Source organism: Gasterosteus aculeatus, chromosome 9 (genome assembly GCF_964276395.1).
Source record: "Gasterosteus aculeatus chromosome 9, fGasAcu3.hap1.1, whole genome shotgun sequence".
Classification (NCBI taxonomy): Eukaryota; Metazoa; Chordata; class Actinopteri; order Perciformes; family Gasterosteidae; genus Gasterosteus; species Gasterosteus aculeatus.
In genome coordinates this window covers 9653475-9680241 of record NC_135696.1, presented here as the reverse complement: position 1 = coordinate 9680241, position 26767 = coordinate 9653475, and the positions used below count along the sequence as shown (strand labels likewise).

General features: G+C 43.5%; 1 protein-coding gene across 4 annotated transcripts; it reads left to right on the top strand.

Moving 5' to 3' along the window:
• Positions 1-584: 584 nt before the first annotated feature.
• On the top strand, positions 585-26256 carry micu3a (mitochondrial calcium uptake 3a). 4 transcript variants are annotated; one of them, XM_040186524.2, is made up of 15 exons: positions 585-906; positions 4388-4535; positions 5783-5814; positions 6354-6432; positions 8783-8830; positions 9443-9525; positions 10101-10172; positions 11308-11349; positions 13786-13881; positions 21772-21866; positions 21983-22154; positions 23318-23426; positions 23534-23691; positions 24615-24679; positions 25215-25353. In XM_040186524.2, exons 1-15 carry the CDS (start codon positions 643-645, stop codon positions 25219-25221), a joined length of 1470 nt encoding a protein of 489 aa, XP_040042458.2. In that variant the 5' UTR covers positions 585-642; the 3' UTR covers positions 25222-25353. The 4 variants fall into 4 exon arrangements, with proteins under 4 accessions (XP_040042458.2, XP_077936623.1, XP_077936622.1 ...); XM_078080497.1 differs by lacking the exon at positions 11308-11349; XM_078080496.1 differs by lacking the exon at positions 25215-25353 and having other exon boundaries at positions 24615-24822.
• The last annotated feature ends 511 nt before the right edge of the window (positions 26257-26767 follow it).

Here is a 26767-nt window from a genome sequence, read left to right as displayed (position 1 = left end):
ACATTTTAGTATCATTAGTCACAAGATTAGTAAACAAGGATCTCTTCAAGTATATTCCAAGACTCACCTATGCATATACATTTGTTAATCTATTATCTTAAATGCCTCATGAGGCATTTAAGCTAATAGATTAACAAATGTGCTTCTCTAACTTTTTTTGTCTTTTCACTGATGTCCTGACACAGTTGTGGGAAGTATTAGTCTTGCCAGGTGGACATTTGCACAATAACAATTTTGAGGTGTTTCATGAGTATTTGAAAAGTATTACTGGATACTGTATGAAGAAATATTTCCGTTATTTTTTTTACTTTTATTTATGTGCAGAACACCTGAACACATCAGGTGTTCTGCACATAATATAGGTGGACGGTTTAATTTGTTCCGTGGTACAACATGAAATCCGATGGATTACGCTTGTTCACTGTTTACCTTCGACCATTTCTGCTTCATAATTGACCACGGTTAAAGTCATCTCCGCCTCTCACCCAGTAGCCATCAGATCCTCTCCACTCTGCGTGGGACCTTGCGCAGCCTTCACGGTCCCCGCACATCTCGCGATGAAAGCAAGAAAACGCGATCTTTTTTTCCCCCCCCTCAAAGTTGTCACCGTTCAGCGGCACAGCAGCAGCAACAGCAGCAGCAATGGCCGCTTTCCGAAGAGTGGCAGCGCTGGCCGGTAAAGTAAACCTCTTGGCGGCAGCGAGGTACGAGCAGGTCGGCGGTCAGGCGGCTGGAGGAGGAAGGACGCGCAGGGGTCTGGCCGTCGGGACGTGCCTGGCGACGGGAGGCGCCGTGGCGCTGTACTTCTACCGCGATACGACGAGCCGCGCGGGCAGCAAGAGGATGGAGAGGCGCCGCGTCACCGGTCCGCTCCCGACCATCCCGTCCGTCGAAGCCAAGGAGAAGGTAGGACGTGGCGCCGAGACTCCTCGGGCTGCGGTGGCGGGGCAGGAGCTGCGTGGTCGGTCGTTCTCGTCGGTGTGGGCGCAGAGGCCTGTGAGAGAACAGGCAGAGAGCGCTAGGTTCCGCACAGCACTAGACCCGCGTTTCTAAAGACCTACTTGTGTCCTGTCGCCACGGCGGGGCCGGCAGTCTCGTAGTTTTCCTCTCGGGTGGAATAAACGGGGTCATTCATTCCCAGCACGCCCAGTGGAAACAGTTTCCTCACCGTTTGGCCACAGGACGACGGGCGCGCGCAGACGCAGTGAGTGGCGCTCTCCGTCGGAGGTGGTGCTGAAAGGACAGCAGGTGGAGGATGGACTGCTCACCACAACGTTTCCAGAGGAAGGCAAAAGAAGTCGCTGGTGAAGTGCTAGTTCCCACGAGGCTAAGATAGTGAATAGTAATTTAGTTGTAACTCAAGTTTAATGTTAACTTCAACAGACAGCTATGAAAATCAACCAAGTTTTCAGTTGTGGAAAAACGTACTTTGATCCTTTAATCCTGCAAGTGTCAATAATCAAAATTGAAACAATCCCAATGCAAGATTTTGTTATTTACTTTTAGCAACCGAATAGATCAAATTAAAAGGTACGCAGAAGGTAGCTTTTCAATTTTTTAAAAGTTTATTATATGATTGTGTTATTTAATATTACATCAACTAACATGTAAACATGTTCTTAATAAATAAGAGAAGCCAACGCATAAAATACTGCAAGTGCAAATATATAGGGATTCCGCACACAAAATATAGAGTAAAATATTATAAATGCAGGTTAGACATGTTGTGAGAAAGGTACAGATTTAGTAAGTACGTCATTGGCCTTTGTTTTGGGACACTGTTTATTCACTCTAGACAAATACACTACGTTTTTGTTTTTGTAATTATCCATTTCAAGACAAAGATTATATAATTGTGGGATAATCAAATGTTTACAGTTAAAGTGGTGCAACTAATTTAACTGGAAGGGAATCTCAGAGTAGTCATTGCATTCAGAGAACACTTACATAAATAATCCAATACATACCGTATGTCATAAATACTGTACTTACTACAGCGACCAGATGTGTTGATATACTCACCAGCTACTTCATGTAGCTATGACAATAGCGATATTTCAATCAATCAAGATGTTTTGGGCCCAGCGACAATCCAAGTCCTTTGATGATGTATGCCAATACAAAGTCTGATCTGATGCCTGCGTTTACCTGCATGAGCACATAAAAGCTACAGGCTGATTGCATTTGAAATTATTTTTATAACACATGCAATCTTACTGAAATGTGTACAGTATCCTGCACATTAAAAATAGCGGCTTTTTTTGTAGTGCTACTGAAATAAACAGACACCTGTGGTTTATTTTAGGTCTAGAACGCATCGTATCAGTCAATAGTGTAAAGTAAAGGTTAGGTCTCCTGTACCAGGGAGGAAATAGTTGCCTTTGAGGAGACTGGGATGAAGGAGGGGTAATTTATCAGTAAGTTGGATAATACGAAGGCAGACGGAACGCATGACTGGAGAATATGGTGTATTGATGGCCACTCAACTTGGGAACAGACTATCTCCAGTGGGGAAAAGGGAAACACAGCATTCTGTTACTCAGTAAGTAAAGGTAGCCTACACAGATTCTGAAGGATAAGGCTTAAACAAAGCTGCGGGGGCCCACAAGTTCTCCGAGACCTGCAATCGGGGGACTTACTAAGACCTGCCTACTCTGATGACCAGAAGCCTGAGATGGAAGGACCAGACTCAGCTTAGGTTTCACAAGACCTCAGAAAAAAATGCATGTCTTACTTCCAAATCCATGGCAAACTGTAAGTTCAAGTCTCATACCACCACAACATTTATTAAGCCGAACGATGCATTCATGATTTACACCAAATTTGGCACTTGAACTCAACGAGGGGATTTGATATCGCGCTGTGTTTGCCCTGAGCGGCAGCCACAGAATACACAGGGATGCAGCACATTCAAAAAAGACGGTAACAGCTGATAGGCTTGCGAAAAGGGTGTGACTCTGCGCTTATTGGCTGGAGGCGCCCAGCTGATAAACAGCTGATATGACTCCTCTGACAGTGACAGCCGGTGTATATTATGTGCTGCTGGTGGGGGCTCAGGACGAGCGAGAGGCCTACGAGCCTCGCGTCAGGAGATGGTCTTCCTGCCTGAACGCTGGACCGTAACTTGTTATTTGTACATAAACGTGTTAAGGACTTCTGGAACGTCAGACTCAAAAGATGGGACATTAGCTTGCTAGATTGCTTGACTGATATCAGATAATTAAACTTAAAGAGGGAACATGGGAGGGTTAGGACGGTTTATTTTTGAGCAAACTGAGTAAATTTACTAAAAGCTGCAGCTGTTAATGGAGGACACCGGTTTTCCTGAGGGGGAAACACCCGGAGCATCTGCTACTCAGTCTGAGAAACAACAAGAGAAAGCAACGGTAACAGGTTTAGGACATTATAACTACACAAGAACAGACCATGCTGTCATTTCAAATCACTGCCATTTGATTATTTTTATTTTTTATTTAAAAATGAATTCCCCCAATGAATTCCTTTTTATGCCATACTTTTTACATCATGTTGTGCAGAGTGGCATGTGAACCTAGATGCCTTTCCAGAACTTTATGAACTTCATTCATTAGTGAGAGCCGAGGCCACGGGCGTCTGTGCCCACACACTTGAGTACAGTGCATTCCTACGAGGCCGGGCGCTCATCTCCTATGCACGCCTTCAAAAGCCCCCTCGGTGAACGGAGCATCAAAGCCTCATGAATGAATCCGTGTGCTCATTAGCATGTTAGCTGAGCCGAGCAGGAACCTGGCAGTGCTGGGCCCTGCGGCCAAACAGGTTTAATTTTGGAAATCTCTCTGCTAATTAAACAGCTTCATGCAGCACAATCTGTCGGCGTAGCAGCTCTCCAACAGAGAGAGAGAGAGAGAGAGAGAGAGAGAGAGAGAGAGAGATGCTAATCAGGTGGAAAGTAGTGACAAAGTAAAGTAAAATTTGTGTATGTTTGTGCATGTGTGTGTGTGTGTATTATTGTATTGCGGCAGAGGTGCTGACTGTTTATAATCCTAGAGAGCTAAATAGAGACAGTAAATGCCAAGAATATATGGATCTCCTCATTATAGAGGTTCAAAAGTAGAGGCACGGAAAGTTTATATTCTCCCCAGAGACTTTTCTCTCAACAGATCCGAAGTGACATTCAGACTGTGATCATTGGGGCACATTAATACCCATCACTGTTTGGATTATTTAACGCTGCAGCTAAATTGTTTGGCCGACACATTGCTCATCTGTAACTATGATGTTCATGCTTCAAATAATGTTGTGCAAAAGCCTAAAATAATAAAACCTACAAAAAAACTGACAACAAAAACAGCAGGAACAGCACAACAGGCAGTAATATTTTGTTTGGTCTTTGCATTTATGTCTGCAGGAAAGTCCGTTTGACTTTGAGGATGGAGACGTCTACATGTCGTCACACGAGCATCGCTTCCGCATTTTCAGCTCAGTGGAGTATGAAGGGCAGCTCTACATGACACCACAGAACTTCATCGAGTCGGTCACCATGAGCGAACCCAGAAGTATGTTCGCCATTTGTATGTTGTGTAGAGACCACGCTTTCCTGGCCCAAATTATCTTTAAACTTCAGTCAGAAAACATCTCAAGAGAAATTACATTCCCTAATTGAATCCCAGCCATTTCAGTTTCACGTAGTTATCCACTTATTTTTTATCTACCTCAACATGTGGTTTAGATCTGTATGACTGTATCAAAATTTGGATGTATTTCCATTTACTTGTGACATCATGCATTTCATTTCCTTTTGATAAAACTACCGACTATATTCACTTCGTATAACATCCATTTTACAGATGCTTTTGGATCAAAATATTACATTAGGGTTGTATTTTAGAATTGGTACAAAGCCTAATTTTGTTATAATCATGATTTTGATAACCAACTAAATTATACGTGTTATTAGTTGGGAGATGACCATCTCTGCTTTAAAATGTATGTCCCGTTGTAGATCTCAGTGTCCTACCTATTTCATTTTTTTTATTGCAAGTTATAAAACACAGCAACACAACTGTGCTTTAAGCTTGTCTTTTTCTGTCAGCCTGCTGCCAGTCGTAACAGATTAGTCCCGTCCAGACAGCCTCAAAGCAGATGGCTTTACAGCTATTGTTTAGTCTGCGGTTAATGTTAGTCAGACACACGCATACACAGACACACTCGACTTCTCCACATTCCAGTTGCTCGTATTTACCTTTTTCGCTCAACCGGTAAATATCTAAATCAGACACTAAACTTGTTTTTTTACTTTAGGACAACTGGTTTCAATAGGCCCCCAAAGATTATCACAAACACCAAAATAGCAATTCTGAATTCTTCAGCTGGTGTGCGATAGTATTGCGTGCAAACAGTGCACCTGTATGCGTGTGTTTACATCAGCCCTGGCTCACTGACATATGATACAGCCGCACATATCCTCTCAGCAGCCGACATCCTCTAATGCCCCCTTTGAAGTTGAATTAGATGAACTTTGTTGTATAAAACAGAACAAAAGTAGTATGTGCTTTTACGGGGACATTCCACATACTACAAAGACAAGCACGGGGCACTTTAGAGGGTACAAATGGGCCTGTGATGATGACAGTGTATATACGGTGAGTGTGTCTGCGTGTGCCGGTGTGCGTGTTTTGTGACTGTACTCGGCACATTAAGACCCATTTCTAGATCATACAGATGTTATCTGACCGAGCCCACCCAAACTCTCTTCTCCTCTTTCCCTTCTTCTTCTCTCCTCTTTTGTCTGGATCCCTGGCAGACAAGAGGCCCTGGAGGTCCCTGGCCAAACAGGTGGGGGACACACTCCTAATGCTTCTTTCTTCTGCTGTTGCAGGCATCGGTTGCACAATACATCTGTTGCAGCCTCTGCAAAGATAAAATCCAGATTTTTCCATGACTGTTGAGGTTCTTAGAAGGTTCTACATGTACAGTAGCATTAATATGTGATTGCATATCATTATCAGTTTTATTGTCACTGTATTTAAGGGAGAAGAGCAGATGGCGTCCACACAGCAATTAAATTAAGAAGAAAATATTGGTACCGTTTTGAAATCCTAATACATCAACTAGCAGTCTTCTTGTTAGCAGTGTTAATTTCATGCATGCAGTACACATCTCCATTACTTCTCTCTGCAGTACTACAGAGGTTACATGCAAAAGCAGGACCCATCTCATGTTGAGTTGAAAAGAAAGAGAAACTGGTGCTCCGCATATACAGTACCAGTCAAAAGTTTGGACACACCTTCTCATTCAATTCAATGAGATGTTGGCCTTTGGTCATTCGGTGTATGTCAGGCCACTCACTCGTAAATTGTTTGTTTTTATACCAGGAGCTGGAGAAAATTTTGTCCGAAACTCCCCCAGTATGGAGAGGATCCTCCAAACTGTTTCGCAACCTGAGAGAAAGAGGTCGGGAAAAACAGACACGCACACACACAAAAAACAGTAACAAAGGCACCATCATTATATCTACACACAAACAAACCTAAATACATGTATCAGAGTAGGATTGGGTTTTTACAGTTTGTTTTGCTTCGTAAATTAACAGCACTCGCAGCTTTCAAGTGTACGGATACGAGGTCTTAACTCTGTGTGTGTGTGTGTGTGTGTGTGTGTGTGTGTGTCACTGTAGGTGTCTCTAATCCGGTGTTTGAGCCATGCTGTCCCTTCTTACAGCCAAATAACCTGCTGAAAAAACTTAAAAATAAACCTCCTCTCCTCCTGATTGCATATTATATAATAACAAATAATACAGAACCAAAGACAGGGAGAGAGGAATAAACGCTCCTCATAATTAATGCGTTTGCATCAGCGCGTAACAGGAACCACACAGTCTGTGAGTGAATCCCCATAGAGATAATATAACACACTCACACTGGGAGTTGCTAAATATAACATTCCCTCTCTTCCTCTGCCATGACAATGTTTTACACCTTCTAACTAATGTGTATGTGTGTGTCCTACATTTACACTTCAGTGACCGGTATCCAGGTGCATATCCCTCATGCAAATTATTGTTGCTATTGTGTGAAACAGAAAGAGAAAACACAAAGACAACAGGGAAAAATAGATGGAGAATTAAAAAAGAAAGAAGAAAAGAAGACGATAGAAGAGAGATGCGAGGAGGGAGAGAGAAAATGAGACACCTAAACGAGGAGTGGGAGACAAAGAGCAGTTGAAAAAGTTGGAAATTAGGAACGAGAGACAAGAGAGAGTCGGTCAAACTATTCATGTCCTCATGGGGAAAAAGAAGATTATAGAAGGTGCATGTCTGTTGAAATTGCTAATGGAATCCTGCCAAGACCACACACACACACACGCGCGTCAGCATTCATCGATCATACATATTTGTTTTTATCACTGCTAAACAATTCACCCATTTATTAAATTCCACGTCCTTATAATACCGGCCCTCTTACCAGCTGTATATAAGGGAGTGTTTATATTATATATTTCTATGCGTGTGATGTCAGGACACGCTCTCCTCTTCATGCAATGATGAGCGAGGACAGTTAAAATCCTTGGGCTGGCTTGGGATTTCTGAGAATGACTGTCAGACAATGGAATGCTGCTGTGTATGTCTGCCTGTCTGTGTGTGTGTGTGTGTGTGTGTGTGTGTGTGTGTGTGTGTGTAGATCATACAGATGTTGTGTGGCACAGTGCCTTGTTTTAGAAACATCCAATGTATTCAAAGCCGTGATAAGCTCATGGTTAGATGATTATTAAGGTACAGTAGCATGCTGGTTATCTGCGTCTACATCTCGTAGTAAATGTAAATCTGTCATCAGCTGTCCTTCAAATCAGTAGTTGTACGAACATTTGAATTTGAATGATTAGGAGACTGTGGTGTAGATTATCACTGGGATCAGATTTACCAACAAATGCTCTTGTCATTATCAACCTTTTTATTTTAATGTGCATCTGATTTGAGACTAACACAACTTTAAAATGTGCAACTCAAGCATTCTTGCAAATACAAAAAATCTATGCAAACACCACCAATAGTAGTAAACTCAACTTTATATATACAGATCATTCATCTAGAATGATTACTACCTGCTGACCCATATGTTTTTATTGAGCCACCATAAAAGAATCAACACAGAATGGATTTTAGAAACTTGAGTTGTTTCTTCTGTTCTCAGTCTACACATGGAAAAGAGCATTCATTTCCAAACCAGCTGCTCCACACAAAGCAGGCAGCCATCAGGAGCACACAAGGCTCACACTGGTGGTTTGACTGGTGTCATGTTCACCTACATGCGTACATACACACACACACGCACACACACACACACACACACACACATGGGAAAGCAGTCCCCCGTAACACTCAAGCGAGTCACCCTGAACTATCTTAGCGATCAGACAGAAAGCGAAAAAGAGGGAGAGAGGGATGAGATGGAGCAACAAAGATGTCTAAATGGGCCTGAGGCAAGAAAGGATCACCTCCTAAAACATTTTTCACTTGCTTATCCAAACACAGACCCATGCACACACCCCGACCCACCTCTGTCTTTACTTTGGACACTCGGGGTGTAGAAGAAGAAACGGTGTGTGGCCAAATGGCTTTTGGCAGCTCAGCTCCAGAAGACACATTTTAAGATGCTATCTTCATGAAAGGAGGGATTATGTGTGTCAGTGTGTGTGTGTCAGAGGGCCCACGGTCTTTGAACATCTGTAAACATTGCCTGTGTGTGTATGTCTGTGTTGTGTGTGACCTTTTCTTTAACTCTCTCTGTCTTGGTGTCATTACCAGGAATCATCTCATACACAGAGTACCTGTTCCTGCTCTGCATCCTGACAAGTGAGTCAATTCCGTCTCTCTACACATCCTCATTCACTTCTTCTCGTCTCATACTTCCTCCTTCTGTCTCACTCTCACGTTACTGTGGCGGTATGCTGGGCCCATTTTAGTGAAGGTATATGAACTGTACTCAGGCCCACCCAGGACTTAATAAGAGGCAATTATGACACACATCCAGTGGGTTTCCCCTTCCCCTTGGGGTGAGCAAGAAACTGAGAAAAGAAGAGGAAAAAAACATGTCAACCTAAAGCCTTTCATGACTCAAACATAGAAAGGGATGTGAGGCTTATTTTAAAAAAAAGAAAAGAACGGCTGCTGCCACCATTACTCTGTGAGAACATGAATGTACTGCAGTTTGTATTGTATTGTATTGTATACCAAAAACGCATTCTGGAATTTCTAAAATAAAGACATAACGTGACTTCAGCTTAATTTGATTTGGTCAGTCAATAGCTATACCTCATATCTAAAAAGAATGGAAGGGTTTTATTGATTACTTTTGAATAGCACATTTAGATGTAGCCACGCGCCCCCTCTCCCTCCCCTCTAGCCTATTGGCCATTCTTCCATTCTCCCACACTCACCCTATGTGCTCTCCTCTCTGTGCTCCAGAACCTCATGCTGGCTTCAAGATTGCTTTCAATATGTTTGATGCAGACGGCAACCAGATGGTGGACAAGAGGGAGTTCTTGGTGGTGAGTCTCTGACACAGAGAGAAAATCCATCCCATGACTTAATTCCTTTGTTATTATTAACATGACATTTCACTGTCGCGGCGAAAGGACAAGCATTAAAGATATAGACAACAAGTGTGATTGTTAGTGAGTATGTTTTTGTTACTTTCAGAAGAATTTAAAAGCTGATTCTCCCTATCTCTGAGGACAGGGTATACATTAACTATTAGCATTTTTTTAGATTAAAATCTATATGTAGCACATGTCTTACTTTCCTCTGTGAGATGGAACCACCAGCTTTTCAAATTAAAACACTGCTGCAGGCAGGAAGTGATCAGAATCCCTGCGGGGCTGGTGGGAGTTGGGGGGTACATCAGCAGGACTGGGACGTAATGGCTGATGATCCTGTGGGAGTGGACAGGTGCTGCAATGGAAAAAAACATTCCCACATCAAGGGGTTTGGCGACGCTATGATTTTTAAAAATTCATTCAAATAAAGGGAATAATAATCTCAAAATGAACAGTGTCAGGCACGCTTCATACAGGGCTTTAAATCTGTTTTGTCAAGAGGACCCTAATTCCTTCTTGTATTACAGCTTCAGGAGATCTTCCGGAAGAAAAACGAGAAGAAAGGGAGGAAAGGAGATGTTGAGAAGTCAGCACAGTTGGTAAGAGATCGGTAACGCAGGATGAGGATGTGTATTTGTGTGTAAAGAGAAAAAAGCCTCTTAAGTATTTAAGGACATGGGCTTCAGTAAAGCCACTGTCTAAACTTGCAACAAGTTAAACAATTTTGTTGTTGTAATACAACAGTCAAAAATAAACATTTATTAAAAGTTAGGTCCCTCTTAAAATGGCATTTCAATACATCCATGACTGGAGAACATCAACTCTCAGTTACTGAAGTTGTGTGTTGAAAGTGACCCTGTCAGCATCCTCCCAAGTTAACTCTCATCTGTATTCATACAGGTATTATTAGCTAAATCCATCGTTTGGGTGCAGGCTGTCTAAAATAAATGTTTTTGCAGTATGTTTTTGCTTTTTACTCGTACTCGTTGGATTGGATACACTCTTGAAATAATTTGTTCACTTCTGGAACTTAAGTTTTGGAGAAACAGCTACACTCGTAAAGTGTAGGTTTAGAAACAAGCACGAATGAATTCCAAAATAGGAATAGGTCGGATCTGGTGACATTAGCTTTTTACTAATATATCAATACATATGTATCAATATATATCAATAGGCATATGTGTCGGCCACAGGTCAGTGCGGAAAGGCAAAATATTTTTCTCAAGTAGAATGGAAAATCTTCACATTTCATTTCGAAGAAATGTGAAGGAGCCTTGTCAAGAATGCTAGTCTGTGGTATGTTTGTATGTAAAGTGTGATTATGGGTTTATATATGATTTATATATATATATATATTTATATATCATCAGTCAGTCTTATAGATCTGTCCTGGTAAAGCTTTTAGCTTACAAGAAGTCATACCAATAAAATGTATTAAGTAAATTCAAGGACAGATAAATCACATTTTCCTCCAACACATGAGATGTCATGGGAAGTGAAATGCACATTGTCGTAATGCAGAGTGAGTGTTGTTGCCAAATGTGAACCCAGATGTGTTGAAAATGACTCGTCCCTCTGCAGAGCGAATCCGTGGCCTCTCTGCATGTACTAACATGTCTTTTACCTTCTCTCTTCCTCCCACCTCCTTTGTGACTGCATGCGCTGTCCTCCTCTTTCACGTGTCTCTCTCTGTGTGTGTGTGTGTGTGTGTGTGTGTGTGTGTGTGTGTGTTAGAGTATGCAGCTCTATGGATATCAGGTTGCCCCCATGAACAGCGTATGTATCCAAAACCGCAAACCCTTGGTTTCCTCTTAGATAAAGAAATTGATGGAAGGATGAACAAAAACAGTGCTGGAGGTCAGCTGGGATATTACATGCTACATGGTTTACCTTTAGAAAAATGAAGCAGTTTAATTGACAATTTTGTAAGATAACAATGAAACCACATTAGGAACCTAATTAAGTTATGCTAAACAGATATTTTAACAACAATAATTCAGAATATTCAGAACCTCCTCTGATCTCTGTAGTCGACTAAACTGTCAATATTTTTTTCGGAAATATTTCCTTTAGTTTTATTTTATTAGGGCAAAAATGTACAAAATATTGTATACTTTCATTTCCTATTGGTAAATCAAATTAAAGAATAGTTTTATGCATACACGCGTTAGATCAATACCACTCCCATATCTGTTTGTTAGATATAATGTGACAACCATCAGCCGATTAACATAGCTCAGCTATTGCACATATACGTCAATTCCAGGAAGTAACTCTGCCTGATAGTCGGCTCTGTTTTATTTACCTTAAAGAGAGATAGGATAGCTGCTAAGCCAACTGTCACTTATTTCACATAATATTTACTCTACGGACACAAAAGTGGAATCAAGAGTCAAGCATATTTCTTTCTGAAAATGTTGAAATTGTTCCTTTAATTGCCCCTCAACCCTGCATTATTAGGCATCTAATTTTGTGTAGGCAAGTGTCACTGACTGAGATTATTTGAATTAATCTTGTAATGCGACTGATATACCCGATGAGGGATAATCAAGCAAAACTCCCCCCCGTGTTGTTGGGAATGTTTTTCCTTACTCTGGGGACTCGGGGGGTGTAAATGTAAATTACCTTGGGGTGGTTAGGGTTCTGTATCATGCCCGACCTGGTCTTTGAAGACGCCTTAACCCTGACGCAGTCCACACGGCCCTTTGTTCTCGATAAAGCGCAGACTGTAGAAAGTCCCCTTGAAAGGATGAATGGATAGAAAGAATTAGCAGGGTGGAGAGAGACTTCCTTCGAGACAGGTTGTCCATCTGTCAGGTCAGCCGGGTGATTGAGCGAGGGAGAATGGCAGAGGCCTGGATGAATGGAGCGAGGGGTGGCAGCATAGGAGTAATAGATTTAAGGGGTCAGGAGAGATGAACTCTTACAAAAAGAGAGTGATGTGATTTAGAATGACTTGAGGCACTCTAAAGCTCCAGACCCAATCAGATACTCTCCAGGTCAAACTGTGCCAGGACGGGGGCCGTTGGCTTGGCGGTGTGTGTCTTCCTGTTTTGGGTTTTGTTACACAGGTTGCATTTGTCTTTTGAGTCTGTTTAGTATGTCAAATTTAACACATGACTTTGATGCGTGATGGATTTGGGGGTATTTAGCGACGAGGTTGTAGTCTGGAACCAACTTAAACTTCTGCTGTGTGCTGCGAAAAGCAAATTGCCCCATCTGGAGCCAGTGTTTGGTCTGTCCGCTCCTGGACACGGTAGAAACATGGCAACAAACGCTAATCCCTTATTTCTCACACACTTACACACACACACATAGAGACACATACACTCCTATACATCAGTGCTGTGATGGATAGCTGCGTGGCCACTGTGAAGTTAGGAGCGGTGCAGGGTCATTTTAAAACGGTTGCTGACTTCTCCCCGGAGGGACGGGCGAGGTGGGTGGTCAGGAGCCCAGCAGCGTGGGTTTGTCTTTTTAAAACGGCTCTCTGAACAGAGGCGGCACGACAGCGATGTGTTTTGCTGCTCCGCAAGATCTATTAGATGTGAACGTTTTTTCTGTCAAATTTTGCTTGAGTTTGTTGAATAGTTGTTTAAAGAATTTAGATCTAATGGTCTTACAGCAGATCAATAACTGAGGGTGTTTGTCTGACACTTGATTCCTGTTTTGTTCGACGCTAATGGTATTTTCAATGCTTGGATTGCAGTGGATGGGGGGTAATTATAGATGGATCAAACATTATAAATAGATACAGTACCACTACAACAGGAAATTAAATTGATAAAATTGACAAAACATGACTTCCAAACATTTACACTGTCTTTCTTCCTTCGCTTCTGTATTAGCCATTTTATAACAAACAGCATTTCATCAAAGTAGTTTTAGGAAATAATTTAAAGTATGTGTAGTTTGCTTTTTGTTGTAACCATTATAACATAATATGCACTTCAATAAGTCCAGATGCTGGATAAGCCTTATCGTGTAAGTACTTACCACTATTTTATATTGAAAATTGCTTGATGTGACACATGTGTATGCAGTATTTGTACTGTATATCTAATGTTTGGATTTACAAAAAAAAAAAATCCCTCCATGAATTTGTGTGTGTATTGAGATTTGTTGATGTGAATATTGGAGGCTGAAGCTTTCTTCCTGAAGTGGTGGAGCTGTAGGTGAACTGACCCCGGTCCTGCTTGACCACTCCTACAGGTGCTAAAAAAAGACAGTCAGGAGTTTGTGGCACGGAGTTACTGGGACGTTCTGAGGCGAAGCGCCAGTCAAGTCCTCTTTTCTGACCTAGCAGAGGTACTTGGACCCATCTGTCCTCTGTCCCTACATCCCTCTGTCCTTTCTGTCCTTTCTCCTGCCCTTTTGCTCTTCAGTTCTCTGCAGTTGATGTTACTCCTCCAATGATCAAGCTCGGCCAGAATAAGACCAGACATTATTTTCCTTCAGTGTAAAAGCTTTGAAGGCACAAACCTTTTAAATCTGCACCAATCGTACTTACTACTCATATTAATGAGGAGTGAAAGATTGTTTTTTGTAAATACTGTTTTTAAAGTTTGCTTGTTGTAGAAAAGGTTTGATCGCTCTAAAACGTTTCCTCTGGTTTGGCTTGATTCTGATCATCTCATCGACCGGCCTTTTCATCTTTCTTTCTCCTGTTCTATCCTCAACATTACTTTGTATCTATATGATTGTGAGGACTATATGCCAACCCACTGTTTTAGGAACCTATTAGTGTACAGACACTACTCGCATTCCTCCATTTCTTTTCTCAATTTGGGATTGTTTCTGCTTGGATGGGCTTTAAAAGACATCTTTTCACTAATCACAACACATTCATCTGAAAACTGAAAATACTTTTTTTCTTGGGATAACTTAAGGCTCCTCCAAAGGTTTCCCCATTTTATTGTGTCATTTAGTTATTCCTGATCAACAAATACTGCTAAAACTGTTGGTTCTTATTTCTAAATAATTGAATCCATTTATTGACGTGACGGTATTCATCCAATATTTATAGATAACAGATAATGTCATCTGCATATTCTGATAACCTGTTCTGTTCACTTGCCTTCTATAATTTAGTCTCTTTTTGTGTCATGTATGTGTATCTGTTCCTTGTTATCTGTGCTGTGTTGTGGCTAGTTTTGCAGCTTTGCCGTCAAATCATTCTCACCGTACACCTCAACATGTTTAATGACCCGTGTGTAATGATAGGAAAGCGGCCTACGGATCCCCCCGTTCATTAAAGCACCACACAGTTTTATTTTAATACACGTTATTTCAGTATAGTAGTACAGTTCTCTACTACTGAAGGAAGCCAAATGTCGACCAAAGCTGGCAGACTTTACCTCCAAAACATCCTCCTCCATTCAAGTAATTTTGGACGGAATTAGTGGAAACAAAGACAAATCCAGTGTTTCCTTTGCATCCATCCAATAACTGCCAAGATATTTCCCAAAAAAACAAAGACTTTACAACTCAAATCAAATCAAAATCTCACGTTTTGGCCGGTTCATGTCCAACATATTTTGTCTTTCTAATATGTCCGACACAAGGTTAAGTTGCTGGTAATGATTACTACTGGCTAATAGTGCTGGTAAGCTAAGTGACTAATGACAGGCTGTGTGCCATGTTGGCAGCGGAAGCTGAGGTGAAGATAATGACAGTGGAGCCTAACGGGACGGACCTTGTATCCCACCAGCAGCCTTTCATCCTCCGGGATGTCAGACGGACGGAAAAGACAAATCAGACAAAGGGGGGAGGTGTCAGGGTTGCGGGTGGGAGGCAGGACTCAAACGCAGACTTGTTGAAAACAAAAAGACTTTAATAGTCCAAAGGCCAAAAAACACAGGAACCGGGGGCAAAAGCACACAGACGAGAAACTACGGCGATCCAAGACGAAAGACAGTACATGCGTGGCTAAAGACAATGACGCGACAAGTGACACAAGAGACACATGGCTTAAATACACAAGGGAGGTGCAGGTGATTGGACACAGGTGGAAACTATTAGACGAACACAGGGGATGACGAGACTAGGCAGGAAGTGAAGTTACCCGGGGACACCCGGGTAACTTCACTTCACCACCGGTGAAGTGGAGTGGCAGAAAACTACAAAATAAGACAGGAAGTGAACCACACCGTGACAGTACCCCCCCCTTAAGGGGACGAATTCCAGACGGCCAACACTAGAGCGAACAAGGGGTGGGTGGGGAGGGAAACCAGAGACGTTGGTCGGACCACCCTGGAAACTCTGGCGGGCGGCCCGGCGGGCGGCCAGACGAGTGGGGAGCCTCTGGGGGTCGGCCCGGCGGGCGGCCAGACGAGCGGGGAGCCTCTGGGGGTCGGCCCGGCGGGCGGCCAGACGAGCGGGGAGCCTCTGGGGTTCGGCCCGGCGGGCGGCCAGACGAGCGGGGAGCCTCTGGGGGTCGGCCCGGCGGGCGGTCACCAATCCGGCTCCGGAGCGGCGACTGCAAGGCACGGAACGTCTCTAGAATGGCAGACTCGGAGACACGGGAAACGTCCGGGTTAGTAGTCGTCGTCGGCAGCTCGGGGACACGGGAAACCTCCGTAGTGAGGTCCGGCTCGGGGACACGGGAAACCTCCGCAGTGAGGTCCGGCTCGGGGACACGGGAAACCTCCGCAGTGAGGTCCGGCTCGGGGACACGGGAAACCTCCGCAGTGAGGTCCGGCTCGGGGACACGGAACACCTCCGCAGTGAGGTCCGGCTCGGGGACACGGAACACCTCCGCAGTGAGGTCCGGCTCGGGGACACGGAACACCTCCGCAGTCTGCTCCGGCTCGGGGACACGGAACACCTCCGCAGTCTGCTCCGGCTCGGGGACACGGAACACCTCCGCAGTCTGCTCCGGCTCGGGGACACGGAACACCTCCGCAGTCTGCTCCGGCTCGGGGACACGGAACACCTCCGCAGTCTGCTCCGGCTCGGGGACACGGAACACCTCCGCAGTCTGCTCCGGCTCGGGGACACGGAACACCTCCGCAGTCTGCTCCGGCTCGGGGACACGGAACACCTCCGCAGTCTGCTCCGGCTCGGGGACACGGAACACCTCCGCAGTCTGCTCCGGCTCGGGGACACGGAACACCTCCGCAGTCTGCTCCGGCTCGGGGACACGGAACACCTCCGCAGTCTGCTCCGGCTCGGGGACACGGAACACCTCCGCAGTCTGCTCCGGCTCGGGGACACGGAACACCTCCGCAGTCTGCGGCGGCTCAGCCCCCCCCATAACCCACCCCGTAGCCCCCCCCTCAAGGGCCGGATCCCAGACGGCCCTCAAATCACCAACGGGAGGGTGGGAGAGGACCATGGGATGGGAGGGAGGGAGCCTGAGTCTCGGAGCGGGGACTGGTCGGGTCGGGGGCATGGAGCGTGGGGCCGGTACTGGTCGGGTCGGGGGCATGGAGCGTGGGGCCGGAACTGGTCGGGTCGGGGGCATGGAGCGTGGGGCCGGAACTGGTCGGGTCGGGGGCATGGAGCGTGGGGCCGGAACTGGTCGGGTCGGGGGCATGGAGCGTGGGGCCGGAACTGGTCGGGGGCATGGAGCGTGGGGCCGGAACTGGTCGGGTCGGGGGCATGGAGCGTGGGGCCGGAACTGGTCGGGTCGGGGGCATGGAGCGTGGGGCCGGAACTGGTCGGGTCGGGGGCATGGGTGAGAGTCGGGGCGGCCCAGCGGGAACGGGAGATCGCTGCGGCGGCCCAGCGGGAACGGGAGATCGCTGCGGCGGCCCAGCGGGAACGGGAGATCGCTGCGGCGGCCCAGCGGGAACGGGAGATCGCTGCGGCGGCCCAGCGGGAACGGGAGATTGCTGCGGCGGCCCAGCGGGGACGGGAGATCGCTTCTTCCGCTTGCTCCTCCTAGGGTTAAGGAGGTCTCGGAGCTCGAGGCAGGCGAGCTGATAGCTCCTGGGACCAAAAACACAGTTTGTTTTCCGCTGCCAGAAGGGACTCCTTACGTCCAGGTAGTCCGGACCGTAGTCTGGCAGCGGGTCTGCTGAGCCCTTTTTTGGTCGCGTCATTCTGTCAGGGTTGCGGGTGGGAGGCAGGACTCAAACGCAGACTTGTTGAAAACAAAAAGACTTTAATAGTCCAAAGGCCAAAAAACACAGGAACCGGGGGCAAAAGCACACAGACGAGAAACTACGGCGATCCAAGACGAAAGACAGTACATGCGTGGCTAAAGACAATGACGCGACAAGTGACACAAGAGACACATGGCTTAAATACACAAGGGAGGTGCAGGTGATTGGACACAGGTGGAAACTATTAGACGAACACAGGGGATGACGAGACTAGGCAGGAAGTGAAGTTACCCGGGGACACGAGTGGCAGAAAACTACAAAATAAGACAGGAAGTGAACCACACCGTGACAGGAGGATGGGAAGAGGGAAATATTAGGAGGTCAAACAGGGAAATTATAAATTTGGGGGATTTTAAATTTGACAAAAAGTGAAACACGGATTAAAGGAAAGGGGGTAAATTAGAGAGAAAGAGAACAAACCAGATCAGATACGTTGGACACCTGAGAAGAAACAAAAAAAAGGGAAGAGATAAAATCAAAGAGACAACAAACAGGTGAGAGAGGCCCCAAGATGATGACACAGGTCAGCGGAGAGAACAAATGACGAGGAACAAAGTGTGAAGGGAGAAGAAGAAGTTTGGGAAACGCATTTAGGGGAAAAGAAAGAAGCAGGTTGTACTCTGAGAAAGATGTGTTTACTCAACAGATTAGTCAACCTTTATACCTCTTTGCTTTTGTCTAGAGAAGGAGGGCCTGAGTGGCAGGCTGAGAAGATGGGAGATGTTTGTCAGAGCAGGAAAGGATGGAAGGAGGTGACAAGAGGAGGGAAATAGGTGATAAGAGAGAAGTTGCGAAATAAAAATGAACAGGAATTGTTTGAACAGGTTGTTTTTACCTTGTAGAGTCTGACTGACTGACTACTAAAGTCGACAATGAGCTCCAAAGTATATTACTCACACAGGGTAAGGAAGACCGTTTAGTGCTTACATCAGTAATTACTGTTTTTACCTTCGGCTTCGTGATCAAAGTCTGTTGAGGCTCACACAGATGGACAAAGAGACACATGCGTGCACCAGGTGTTGGCTTGTGCCTTGTGGGCGGGGTGACCATTACGTCTTCGTGGGGATGATGAGCTCACACCGGTGCTGTCACACTTCCAGGAATGATAAGCTTGTTATGATCCGTTCAGCATTAAGTCTTTTTTCGAGGTCGGGCTGATGTTCGTATTAGCCAAAACAAAAATAATTTGGCGAAAGGGAGAGACATTTCACAGATTCTGTTCAGTGACATTTTTGGTTGACTACTTTTTCTTTTACACGATTTTCTCATCTTACCAATGGATCAAATCAGAATGTGAAAGGTTGCACTCATAGTACTGAACCCGCCGAGATTTACTACTCAACACAGCATTTTCCATGAGCTCTACAAAATGCTTTAGCTTCATTCAGCTCGTTCTTTTGGTTTGATGCTCCACAGCCTTGTTTTCAGCAGCTGCAGGTAGTTGTTTTCAGTGAAAAAGCTCAAACGAAACTAATATTCAGGAGCCGGCAGGCTCCAAACAGGAGGCACAGTGACTCGCGGGGGTCATAGTGAAGGATTTACCAGCTGAAGAGACAGACATTTCCCTTTGCTGGGGAGGCATGTTGGCGTTCACACTGACTCCAGTTTGCCATGAAATCTTTATCACGTGATAATATATCAATTTTGGGTTTGCTTGTTCTGCCGCCACCAATTAAATAACGCAGCTTTTACGGTGATTGGGGGAAATACAACACGGGTTCATAGCATGTAGATAGAGATGACCACCTTGGGTTTCATAGGTTTCCAAAAATCAACAACGGAATGCCGTCATCTCATGTGTCCATATTCAAAAGAGGGACAGAGGGATTGGCAGTATTTTAACTGTCTCTCATCAGTAGAGAGCAAAACAAACTGTTGAAGAAAAGAGGTGATATTGTGAAAGGAGGGAAGGGAGGCAGAGAAACACCACCTGGATGCCGTTGAAATCTATGAACAGCTCATTAGTCACCAAGACATCAGTGATGCGTCAGGTGAAATGAATTACTTTTGCCCTGTGTGCCTGTAATCAGAGGCTTCATGAACAGACCCTCAAACAAGTGAGAGACCAAAAAACAAGAAACGACACTGAAACGATACGCCTGTAACTCGTTTTAGTTTGTCTGTGTTTATTTTAAGAAAGTCTTTCCAATCAAAGACTGAAAGACGAGACTGCAGCGCAAGTCAGAATGTCCCACTAATGTTTATGGTCCCAAAACAGGCTTTACTTTTATTGCTTTTTTCCCCCAGAAGACATTTTTATCCAGTGAGTTAGTTAGTTAGTTATCAATTACAGTGGGATTTCTTCAGGGCTTATGCGCTACATCTCTCACCGTACCTGGGAACGCACCAACAACAAGTTCAAAGTCCAGCATTTGTCTACCCCATTAGATTTTAGTAGATTTTGTAGATTTTGTTTTTATTAAATATCACTGTTAGCATTAAGTCGTGACATAGAGAAATCTATGATGAGCATCCCCGGGTTGTGTGTATTATTCTTAAAGGTTTAAAGACAACAAGGAGCAGCACTTGCCTAAGTTCAATTTTAAACTATATGTTTTCTCTCCATTATTATTCCTGAGCCTCAGTTATAGTCATTTGCTGATTTTTGAAAAACTAAACACACAATTTTTTCTCAATCAACAACTATAACATCTGTGAAAGACGTGAATCGTGCACTTTGCTTTTTGTGAAACTGTCGTCTTGTTTGACATTTTCCTCTTGTCCCACGTCGGATTTTAGGATTTTGCTCTTAAGGTAGAACCAAGAATGGCATCGTGGCAGCGATAATAATTATGTTGATGATGAAAAATGGCACAACAAATAATCCTCCTCTGCACACGAGACATGAGATTCCAGCCAATCCTGTGTCTTCATAAACCTCAGCATGGCAGTGGATTGGACGGGAGAGAGCATGAAAGTGACGATTGACGTCCTCTCTTTCTGCACTGACGCTGGGTCTCAAGTCTTTCCTTGAACTTCTCTAAATCGCCTTCTGAGGTACACATGTCAGGGAGCATAAACAGGGATGTACCTAAAAGGCCCAAAGAAGATGGCAAGAAAGCAACAGATTATAGCATGAAAACAAACTTGTTGAATATGTTTCAAATGACCCGGATCCTTCTGTAAACAGAAACTGTGGAGGGAAGACCGAGATTGAAGATTGTGTAAACAGAGTAAATATATAAAGAGGGAGCGAGAAAACAATCAAATAAAGAATGCAAAGCTGCAAATACAACGCTATGATTCTCGTCAGTTGACGGAACAAGGTGGAATCGGCTCGCGTTCTCTGCTTCTGTGGGATTCCTTGCGTGCTGCAGCTGCTGTTGTTGTTGGTTTGAGGTGCAAATGGTTTGAAGTGCATGCGATGTGGTGTCCTCAGTGTGTCTGTGTATGTTTGGCAGCATAGTGTTATGTGTTTGTCCGTCTCACCCTCTTCTACCACATGTTATTTGCCTCTTTGTTGAACATTTGCATGAGTTTGCTGCTCGTTGTGCCTCGATATCTTTTTGTGTACTGACACCTGAGCAGTTGTTGCGTCCTCACCAGACCAGTAGTGGTCTGTGTTTCATGCTGCTCGGCAGTCTAGGTAGCATGAAAATAAAACGGCGCATCTCTCCCCTTCCTTGCTTTAAAAAGACAACGATAGTGGCTATCATGACTGTTAATAAATAAAATGGACAGAAACCTTTTGGTCCATTTTACGTCATTTCCCCATTCGACCAGTATCGGACTGAAAGCTTTGACGGTGACACGTTTCCGTCAAGTTTAATCAGCTGAAGCCGCCTGTTATTTGTTCAAAGTGATCCCATTCAGTTAGGAGGTTACACAGAAACGTTGTTTCTGCCTAGACTGGTATGATGTCATCATGGCCGCTTGAGCTGGTTCATTCGACTGACCATTTGTTCTTTGTTGCTCCTCTTGCGCACGTTCCGTACCAAAAACCTGCATCCCGCCAGCCTGGCAGCACAGTGGCCATGTTGGATTGATGGTTGACTCGTCCCGCCCACTGCTTCCCCGCTGATCACAATAGTTTGTGTTTATTGATTAGTCACTCATTGATCCTCTGTATTCCTTCTCTGATGATTGGCAGCGGGCAGATGAGAGTATCACGATTGACACCACCCTTTTGGTCCATTTCTTTGGGAAGAAAGGGAAGGCAGAGCTTACATTTGATGACTTCTACAGGTACTAAACAGAATGTAGGGAACAGCATGAAATATATGCCAATACTGTATATAGTAACGGTAGTATCGTGTTTCTTTTGATAAAGCTTCAGAAAACATCTATCTATTCTCCTATAGGTTCATGGATAACCTTCAAACAGAGGTGTTGGAAATTGAGTTTCTGACCTACTCTAAGGGGATGACCACCATCAGTGAAGAAGACTTTGCCAAAATCCTGCTTCGATTCACCAACGTGGAAAACATCAGCGCCTACCTGGAGAATGTCCGCCATTGTATACCTGATGAGAAGGTACGGCCAAAGACGTGCTCACTGTTTGTTAGCGGGGGTCGTTTATGTACGGGTAAAGGTACATTCTTACTTTATGCTCTAGTTTTTTTTTTTTAAATGATTATATTAACAATGCAAACCGTGCATTGCGCCTCCTTTTGGGGAATCACTGGCTCCAAAGGATGTCACAGTGATAATCAGTTTAATGAGCTGCTGTGTATTTTGAAGAAAAAATAATCCAGAAAAGAATTTTGCATTTGTAATTCTCAATTGGTGAAATGAATTCTGCTTGCTTTATGGGAGCTCCCGCCCTCCAGCCATCTGAAGCCTCCATAATTTCCCACCACTATCTGTGCCTGAAGCTGTTGTTGCTCTCCACACTTCAACGCTTCACTGCCTCACACGACCACAAACACACACGACAAAGACACAGTTGACTGCACTTCCAGCTACATGTGAACATCTTATCTATCTATTTATTTATCTATTTACACAGTGGCATGTAGTCTGTATGCAACCCAACTCTATTTCTGTCCCTTCCTTCTTTCCTTTTCATGCTGTGGAAGAAGCAGGAGGTTGGTCTCGGCTTTGTACAAAATGCAGCCTGCCGTTACAATCTGTCAGTCTAATCTGCCATTTTGTTAGTTTGTTTTTTCATCTAAGGGAAGATAACTTGTTTACTTTTCAATCGATCTCTTTATCTAAATCTGCCTTATTTTTACGTAAACCTACAAAAGACTGCATTTCCGTATTTGTTTAAATTTTGAATGAACTATTAGTTGGATCTCAACTCACGGCAGAGAGCATGTGGTGGCCACGTCTGCTTGTTGAATGGCTTCAGCACTCTTAATGTCTGCAAATGGGTTATGCAACACTGCAAGAAGGTTTGAAATCATGCGCACACAATCCTGTCATTAATGACCTTTTCAGTCATTAATAGGACTATTTCATGGAATCCCAAAGTTATTGATCGATAGTGTGAGTTATGGTGAGCTGTGCTTTGTTTTGGTTAGTTGATATTTTGGACTACAGAGCGGATGTGTCTTGAATGCTGTACGCACGTCTGTTCCTTTGGACGCCGGTCTGTGCTGAAACACTCGTTCCGTTTATTATAAAGCTACTTTTCCTCCGGTGAGCAAATCTTTTTATGGGCTATTCACATGTCTTGTCTTCTGCTATTTCAGGGAATCACCTTTGATGAGTTCAGATCATTCTTCCAGTTTCTCAACAACCTCGAGGACTTTGCCATTGCCATGCAGATGTACAATTTTGCCTCTCGCTCCATTGGACAAGGTAGGAAGGGAGCAGGGGCTGCGGGCGCCGGGGGTCTGAGCTTTTATTTCCTTCTAGCTTAATGCACAACAAGTGGCCTAAATGATCAAAGCTGTTTCTCCTACCAGATGAGTTTGCAAGAGCGGTGTATGTGGCCACTGGGCTGAAGCTGACACGGCACCTCGTGAACACCATCTTCAAGATCTTTGACGTGGATCACGATGACCAGCTCTCCTACAAGGAGTTCATCGGCATAATGAAGGACCGGCTGCACAGGGGGGGAAGGGTGAGGAACTGAGTGTGAAAGAAACAGAAGGATTGTTGCCATTTGACAGAAAGCACTCTTATTGACTTAAAACAGTAAATAGACAGCTTTGGCTCAGGACATAAAAGTGGAATATCAGCATGATGCTGAACCCCAAATTGCTCCTGAAGACTGTGGATAATCATTACTTATCAGCTAACAGCTACACCGCCTACTGTTTGAGCTTCCTTGCATTCATTGTAAGGATCACAGTATACATCGGGAGTTTAAAACGGCAATTACAGGAAATTAATAATGTGGCCAAAATGGAGCAGAGGAGTCATTCTGACCGTAAGTCAATTTGAATTGAACACAGATGCTAATACGTCTAAATATTGGCATGGTTGTTTTTTTAAAGAAGTTAGATTCTGACCATCCAGGGTGAAAACCTTTTGGGAGAATATGGTTACAGTATTATGGAATTCCTAATAGTGATTTAAAACTGTGCTTTACATACTGTACTGTACATAGTGTTGTTCCCGCGGAGAGATACTGCTCCCTAGTGGCGTATTGTGGTACAATCCTCCCCTCCAAAGCATCGTTACAACAGAAGTGAGACACACACTTTTGGTGTCAAAACTTTTTCCGATATACCGCAAACGTTAAAAACACTGTTTAACAGTCAGTTGTTCCATTTATGACCTTTGGAAGCTTTCTTGACCTCACGGTCGCAGCTTCTTAACAGTGATCTCTCTTTCTCTCTCCCTCTCGCTTTGCTTTGTTTGCATCCTCAATCCTCCTCTCTTTCGGACACACTCATCTGTTGTCATCGTTCACCATCATTGATGCAACCTCTGTTGTGTTACAACACACCATCTGTTGTCTTGCCTCGATCTTCCCACCTCTTCTCCCTGCGTTTTCTCTTCTTCCTCCTTGCGTCTTTTCTCCAACCACTGACCTCTCAGGGCTATAAATCTGCAGAGCGCGCCACCTCTTTTAAATCCTGTCTGAAGAAGGAGCTGGCGGGCAGATAAGTAACACCTTCAACCAAAAGTCTGAAACTGCTTTGACCGTTTTACATTCATATCTGTGGTTTATGTATTTTCACCTTTTAGGTGCGTTACCTTAATGAGTTAACAAAGTAGGTACATTTGAGCTTGATCAGGGGACAACCACTTCATTTTAGTAAAACAACCTTTTACATGCTAATCAATGTTTTCACTTTACTAGCTAGCTAAGTTTGTCTTAGATGGTTAGATTTGTTTATATATTTTTAAAGTCAACATAACAATTACATGTAGGCAACTTCCTGTAAACTGCAAGTAAGTGTAATTGCTACACAGCGTGTACAGAGCTGCAACAATGGGTTCATTACTAATCCTGAATGTGTGGGCAGCTTAAAACTATATTTTTATTATTAAATAATTTCCCCTCCATTCACATCTTTTATCCAACAAACAGTATGCAATAAATGAAAGACCTCTTGTTGGGAATATTTGTAGATATGGCATTAAAAGAAGTGAGTTCTGACTCCCTGCATGACCGTGTCTCCCTTTGCTGTTTACCAGGTGAAGGCCCGACACCGCACCTCCTTCTCGGCTGCCTTCACTCCGGGCGCGAAAGAGCACCAGCTCCGCAGGAACTGATCTCTGTATGGTCAGACTGATGCCCTGTGAGATGATAACGAGGAATTCACTCATTGTTTTCATCTTCATTGATGCCAAGTACAGTGTGCAGCAAAATACAGAGTTAGTTTTTTGGTTCTATTTGTTCTATTTTGGTGACGTCTTCGTTTAAAAAAAAAAAAAATCTTTAAGATATATATATTATTTTGAATGAAATATTACATATATATAACTATGCCAATTTCCGCATATTTTAAGTTAGATCAACCAAATTACATTTTTACTTAATATATTAAAAATGACTTATCACAACAACAACAGATGTTCCAGTTGTTATAACTGAAAGAGCACTTCAGTAACTCTTCATAATTGCATCCTTATACAATGAATAAGAGTAACGAAAAACACATTAAAGTACATTAACATATCTAAGATCAAAGATGAATTTGTAGAAGCGCATGTAGATTGTTTTTTATTGATCTCAATATTATCTTATCTTATTTTATCTAGTTAGTAGTTGTTGCTTTTTAATGCACTAAGGGTGTAATCACTATTGTTACAGATGAGATGATATATGATGCTAATATTACTACAGCACTGGGAACTATTTGACGTGAATGTAAAAGAATAAAACGGGAAGAAAGGGAAGAAATTTAGATTTTTCCAATTGTAATTTCAATATTTGATATTTTATTAATACTCTCTTTTAACAGACAAATAATTATACAACATAAATTGTTTTGTAAAAATAGATATGCAATGTATGACTAAATGTAATGTCTTTTGGAATGCCTTGGTGTGAAATATGGAATATATTTAAGTACATTTCAAATGAATAAAAGACTAGGAAATGAAAAGCCACTGTCATAATGTTAATTATTCACGCTCTCGTTTTCTCATTTTTGGAATGATCTTTGATATTTGTCCTGCCAGTGAAGCTGATGAATGTTCTTTCATGCACAAATAAACTATTTTAAGAAAACGTGGAAAGGCCTTGGTGTTCATTGATCAAGGACCAGTCGCAACCAGTTTAAAATTGAAGACGGCGGACATATTACCGCCTAAATTTAGTGCTAAAGCCCACTTAGCGTTAACGGTAGTTGTGTGTTAGATTTTTACGTTACTTACGTATCGTTAACGCTCATTTCTGAAGTCTGAACTCAGTGCGAGGTCTTAAGTTTTAAACGGAACTAATGTCTTTGACAGGTTTCTACCAGGAACATTACAAACGATGCACCATTCAGCGTATCATGTAGAGTTTAAAAGAAACTAAAGTAACATTAAACCCGTTGAGAATCGCATGCGTCCTCCTGTTATTATATGAATGCAATTATCTAAATACCCCGGGCTCTTGTACAATCATGTAATCTATCAGTAAATATTAAATATGACTTAACGCCTCGTCTTCGAATTCGCAAAGCATTGTGGGTCATATGAAATTGAATTGTATCAATACATCGGCAGGTTTAGTAGTTTGGACCACAGTTGCATTG